Source organism: Sinocyclocheilus grahami, unplaced genomic scaffold, assembly GCF_001515645.1.
Source record: "Sinocyclocheilus grahami isolate Dianchi unplaced genomic scaffold, SAMN03320097.WGS_v1.1 scaffold2824.1, whole genome shotgun sequence".
In the NCBI taxonomy this organism is placed as follows: domain Eukaryota; kingdom Metazoa; phylum Chordata; class Actinopteri; order Cypriniformes; family Cyprinidae; genus Sinocyclocheilus; species Sinocyclocheilus grahami.
In genome coordinates this window covers 7,315-13,014 of record NW_015508000.1, presented here as the reverse complement: position 1 = coordinate 13,014, position 5,700 = coordinate 7,315, and the positions used below count along the sequence as shown (strand labels likewise).

The 5,700-nt window shown below is 37.2% G+C and overlaps 1 protein-coding gene across 1 annotated transcript in view; it reads right to left on the bottom strand.

Moving 5' to 3' along the window:
• LOC107575696 (deoxynucleoside triphosphate triphosphohydrolase SAMHD1-like) overlaps positions 1–4,922 on the bottom strand; it is a 12,968-nt gene extending 8,046 nt beyond the window's left edge. The window contains exons 1-2 of the mRNA XM_016262046.1: positions 4,739–4,922; positions 1,826–1,920 (exon numbers count right to left, since the gene is read on the bottom strand). Coding sequence (XP_016117532.1) covers positions 1,826–1,920; positions 4,739–4,826 — 183 coding nt within the window. The 5' untranslated portion in view covers positions 4,827–4,922. The remainder of the gene's footprint in view (positions 1–1,825; positions 1,921–4,738) is intronic.
• Between the last annotated feature and the right edge of the window lie 778 nt (positions 4,923–5,700).

Genomic DNA, 5,700 nt, shown 5'->3' with positions numbered 1-5,700 from the left:
GGCGAATGTTTGAGCAAAACATGCTAACTGTTCTGTCTTTGGCTGCACAGACGAGCACAGAACACTGTTTAGAGTCCCAGCCTCAGAGGAGACAACAGAGCAGTGCATTTATTGATTTATTTACCATATATTGCTGCTGCCACACAGATTGAAAATAAACATGCAATTTATTTCCCAGCTGTTTACCTTCACAGACATAACCAACTGTTTTTGTAACTCATGTGTGTTTTTAACGTAATGCTCCTCTGACCGTCAATGGTGTGACTGTGGAGAGGGTGAGCAGCACCAAGTTCCTGGGTGTGCACATCACAGAGGATCTCTCCTGGACTGACAACACCGCAGCACTGGCCATGAAAGCAAAGCACCGTCTCTACTTCCTGAGAACTGAGAAGAGCCAGAGCCCCGGCCCCCATCATGTGCACCTTCTACAGAGGCACCATCGAGAGCATCCTGACCAGCTGCATCACTGTGTGGTATGGCGCCTGCAACGCGTCCTGCCGCAAGACACTTCAACGCATAGTGAGAGCAGCTGAGAAGATCGTTGGTGCCTCTCTCCCCTCCCTTCAGGACATCTACAACACCCGTCTCACCCGCAAAGCCCTCTGCATTGCAGGTGATCCCACCCACCCGACACACAGCTTCTTCAGTCTGCTGCCATCAGGGAGGAGACTGCGGAGTCTCCAGGCCAGGACCAGCAGACTGAAGGACAGCTTCATCCATCAAGCTGTCAGGAAGCTGAACTCCCTCCCGACCTTGCCCCCCCTCCGCTCTCTTGCCCCACTCACCACTGAACTCTGACCCTCAAATGGACTCTCCCACTCCCCCCTCCCAAATACACACACACACACTGTCACACACTTTAATCAGTCTGAAATAAGCTCTTTTGCACTACAATCACTATCTGCACTGTTGTTTAGTTTACTGGTTTGCACTCTATCTTCCATATGCCTTGTGCTTTATATATATATTTTTACATTTTACCTTATTTGTATATTTGTATAGTTGTATTTTGTATTTAATCTGTATTTATGTTATCTGTATGCACCCAAGGGTCTGAGAGTAATGCAATTTCAATTCTCTGTGTGTATGTACTGTACATGTGGAAGAATTGACAATAAAGCAGACTTGACTTGACTTGAACTTATTTTGGTACTTTAGTTTTTTTATAATTTTATCTGATGATGTAGTGTTTATGAACACTACTTTTTTTTACAGCTATTACCGGGGAAACCGCTATATTTCTGACGTTCCAAAAGTGCCTCCTGCTGGCAGAGGAATGTGCATTTTCAATAATCCCATCTGCAGTGTTTGTTCAGACCAATGCAAGAATACACCCACTTTTTAATTTATATGATAATTTATACTTCTGACTCATTCTTAAAAAATGGTTTAAAGGCTCGATTGTGAGGTTTATCGTTTAATAATTTATTTTGTTTTTGTGAAAACCCATATCTCAACTGTAAATCAATTGTTTTTTCTTGGTCTACAACATGATAGAAAGCCATTATAAAATGTACATGAAAAATTTAGAAACATTGGACACAACTATTGGGCACCATTGTGCAGCAGCAAGCGTCACAAAAAAAACACACAAAAAACCTCAAGGTTGATCTAGATAAATGTGTGCAAATGTATAGGGCCCCATTCCTATATTTTGCTTGGGGCCCCAGAATTACTAAATCCACCCCTCACACTTGGCATTTCAGTTTAAAGATAAAGAATTATGATCTACAAAATGAATACTGTTGACAGCACAACTACAGACTTGTATGTTTCTTCATGGAAGTGAGAAGTAAAATGATACCGTCATCAGAATATTTTTTACCTTCATTTGTTCTTTTGAGAAGTCTAATGAGTATTTTTTCAGGATGTCCTGCAATTCATCCTTGATAATCCCCCATAACTGTTGTTTCTCAGGCTCTAGAAAGACATGACATTTTAAATCCTCAGTGTAAAATAAATAAATAAATACACAAATATTTACAAATCTACAAATATCGGCAGTGACATAATCTAGAAACAATGTGAATGAACACCACAACAGCTTAAGTAGTCAATTTTGCAAAACACTAAATTTATGTCGCTGCCAATACTTCTGGCCACGACTGTATGCAAGTGCTATGACAAGTCTCGGTTAGCCTAATGCAGTACACGTAGCAAAGTTTTTTTTTTTTTTATAATAATAATAAAATAATACATTATATATAATATGTACAGGATAAGACATTTCAGAAAAGTGCAGCGTATATTTCTGTTCATTTTACGCTCACTAACACAGATTTAGACAGATTTGTGAACAATATTAGAGAGAAATAAGCCTTTTGTGTACATGGAAAAAGTCTTAGACCTTTGAGTTGTGCTCATGAAAAATGGGGGCAAAAACAAAAGTGTTGCGTTTATAATTTTGTTCAGTGTAAATTGTCCCATACAAAATTTAGGCTGAATTGATATTCAAGCAGTGGGACTAGTTTTAGGAACTTGTTTATGCAGAGGTGTCAAGTAAGGAAGTACAAATACTTCGTTACCTTACTTAAGTAAACATTTTGGGTATCTATACTTTACTGGAGTAATTATTTTTCAGCCAACTTTTTATTTCTACTCCTTACATTTTCACGCAATTATCTGTACTTTCTACTCCTTACATTTTAAAAATACCTTCGTTACTCCTATCTCATTTCGGCTCGTTTTCATTCCGGCTTGTCATCCTTAAAAAAAAAACCTATCCAGATAAATCGCGCCATCCGGATAGAGTGAATTTAGTGTTGGGTCGTTCTTGAACGATTCGTTCATTTTGAACGAATCTTTAATGTGACTCGGGAAGAACGAGTCGTCTCGGGGAGTGATTCATTCAGTCACGCATGTGCAACATCCTATAGGTTCTGTACTGGAATTAGTCAAGTAGTTCACCTGTTTCGAGTCTTCGGGTTTTCCGAGTCGTTCGTTCATCACGTGACAGCCCCATAAGCTTACCCTATGCAGTCTGAGCCGGAAAGAGAATTGATTAGTTCATCTCTAGTTCATCAAGAGATGAACTAATCAATTCTCTTTCCGGCTCAGACTGCATAAATTAAAGCATATGGGGCTGTCACGTGATGAATGAATGACTCAAACCTGAAGACTTGTTAGATAAGAGGTGAGGTGAGCTAATCATAGACTGAAGACTCAGGTAAACAATGAATTAATCTTTTCTGTTTCTTATAGCAGTTTTGTATTGTTTGTAGTGTGATCAATGTTTGCGTAAGTAGTAGATGTGTTAAGGAAGTAACACGTAGGCCTAACATTTTAGTTATATTTAGCTAAACTGAACGAAATGAACGAAATTACTCGAAAAAAGATTAGTTAATTTTGCTGAACAAGACTCAAAGGTCCGAGTCGGTAAAATGTTCCGAACTTCCCATCACTATAGTGAATTTGATTGTGGTTGGATGAGAAGTATAAACATATACCATTCCAACACCCTATTGGTTTGTAAGCGCTCCATCGCACCTGCACATGACACAAATCCACGTCACACTCCAGCAAGGACATAGCCAGTGTTGGGGTCGTTACTCAAAAAAGATGATTTCTTAAAAGTTATTATTTCATTTATCAAATGGGTGCTTTCTCTTCGTCCTCCACAAATTAAGCTACAGTAGGTAGTTCGGTAGAGAGACGTTTGAATAAATTAGCGTTTGCGATTGACAACGCATCTTCTAGTTAAATGTGACATTGTTGCCATTAGCTATAGAATTGAGCATAGTACATACCAGGAAGGTATCAGGATTATGAGTTATTTTTCATTTTTATTTTTTGATTAATCACTTGGATTAATCATTCATTTTGACAGCACTAATGTTTATTGCATATAGACAACCATACAAGGGTAATTGTTACTAATCCTGCCCTGGGTACACCAATTTTCTTGTCTGTTGCCCTCACAGATTCCTGCAGCTAAGCTTGGATGTACATTTACATTCCAATAAAGGTTAGTGATGACATGCCTCTGAAGACTTTTTGCACCATTACAATACTTATAGGCAACTAGTCATCATATCTTCCGCTCCATGAAACACATGTTAATGCTCAGTAGTATACATATATGGTTCTTTAATGTACTTTGTATTTGCATTGTACTAAAATGCATTCATCTTCAATGGGCATATATGCGGCTGAAACAGGTAGCCTAGTGCATCCCACATTTTTCAACATTAACATTCTAATATAACATTATAGTCATTATGGCCTTTAGAAAAATGTTTTTTAAGGAGGTGGGGTAGTGCACAATAGGCCCCTGTGGCGCGGCCTAAGCTTTTGTCCTTAATGGCATTTTTTCCCCTTACATTACTTTTACTTTTATACTTTAAGTAGTTTTGAAACCAGTACTTTTACACTTTTACTTGAGTAAAAAGCTTGAGTTGATACTTCAACTTCTACAGAAGTCTTTTTAAACCCTAGTATCTATACTTCTACCTGAGTAATGAATGTGAATACTTTTGACACCAGTTTTATGTCCCTCTGACGTAGTTCCTGTGGGTGGATTTTTCTCTTTGAAAACATTAGGCTGTCTTTCTATCCTTTATAAATCTATCAGGTTACTGTCTTTACATAACAGGTAACGTGATGACAGGAGTTGAAAGACTGGATATAATGTGTTTTTAAGTAATCTAATTCTTTGTAGCCTATTTTGAAAAGAGAAAATTATTCTAAACGCAAATGAACATTACGTTTACATCCACACACAACACATGTCTTCCCTTACCTTCACTTGCTTCATAGGACTTTTTTAGATCCTGGAGACTTTTCCTGTGATCGGAGAGAGTTTTTCTGGTTTGTTCAGATCGAGGCATCTTCTCTTTTATTTTATTTTATTTTATTTGTGTGGGTTGTTAGAAAACTCGGGTGAAGCAATAAAGGTCTGTCTATCTGCTTAGAGATTACACAGCTCCAGCAGCTCAGCTCGCTGGAATACATGTTCAGGAAAGTCGTGTCATTATGAGGGTGTGTCTCAGAACAGCCTGGTTTCATTGTTTATATGTAGGTATTAGTGTTTAACATTTACAGGCACAAAACATACATTTGTGCACGTTTTAACTGATACTGAAACGTACAATTTGGACATATTGAAACATTTCAAACGTAAACATTATTACGCACTTACAAAAAAAAAGAAAGTAAAATAATTTCAAATATTTTATATCATAAAATATTTCTGTCTATGCACTTTCATCATTTTATTGATAAACAATTTAGATTTTTAGATCCCTTAACCTAAACATAACCTAGTAATATAAAAGAGTATAAAATGTAACAGACTGATGTTCAGGAAAATAATAACTACATAGCATTAAAAAGATATTATGAGTCACTAATCCCACACCTTTAAACTTACCCATAAGTATTTCTTAAAAATACAGTATTAAATCAAATCAAAATTAATTTATAAAGCACAATAAAAACAACAGCAGTTGACCAGTGTGCTGTACAGAACCATAATGCATTGAGAGCGAGAAGTACATCAAAACAGCTATAAGTGACTGAGCTTCAAACTAGGAACACAGTTACCTGAAGAAAAAAAGATAGGTTATTAACTTAGATTTAAATTCAGATTCTGAGAAAACTACTCTGAGGGAAACCGGGAGACTATTCCACAGTTTCTGACTCAACAACTGAAAAAGCACAGTCACCTCTCAACTTTAATTTAAATCTTGGGACCATTGACAA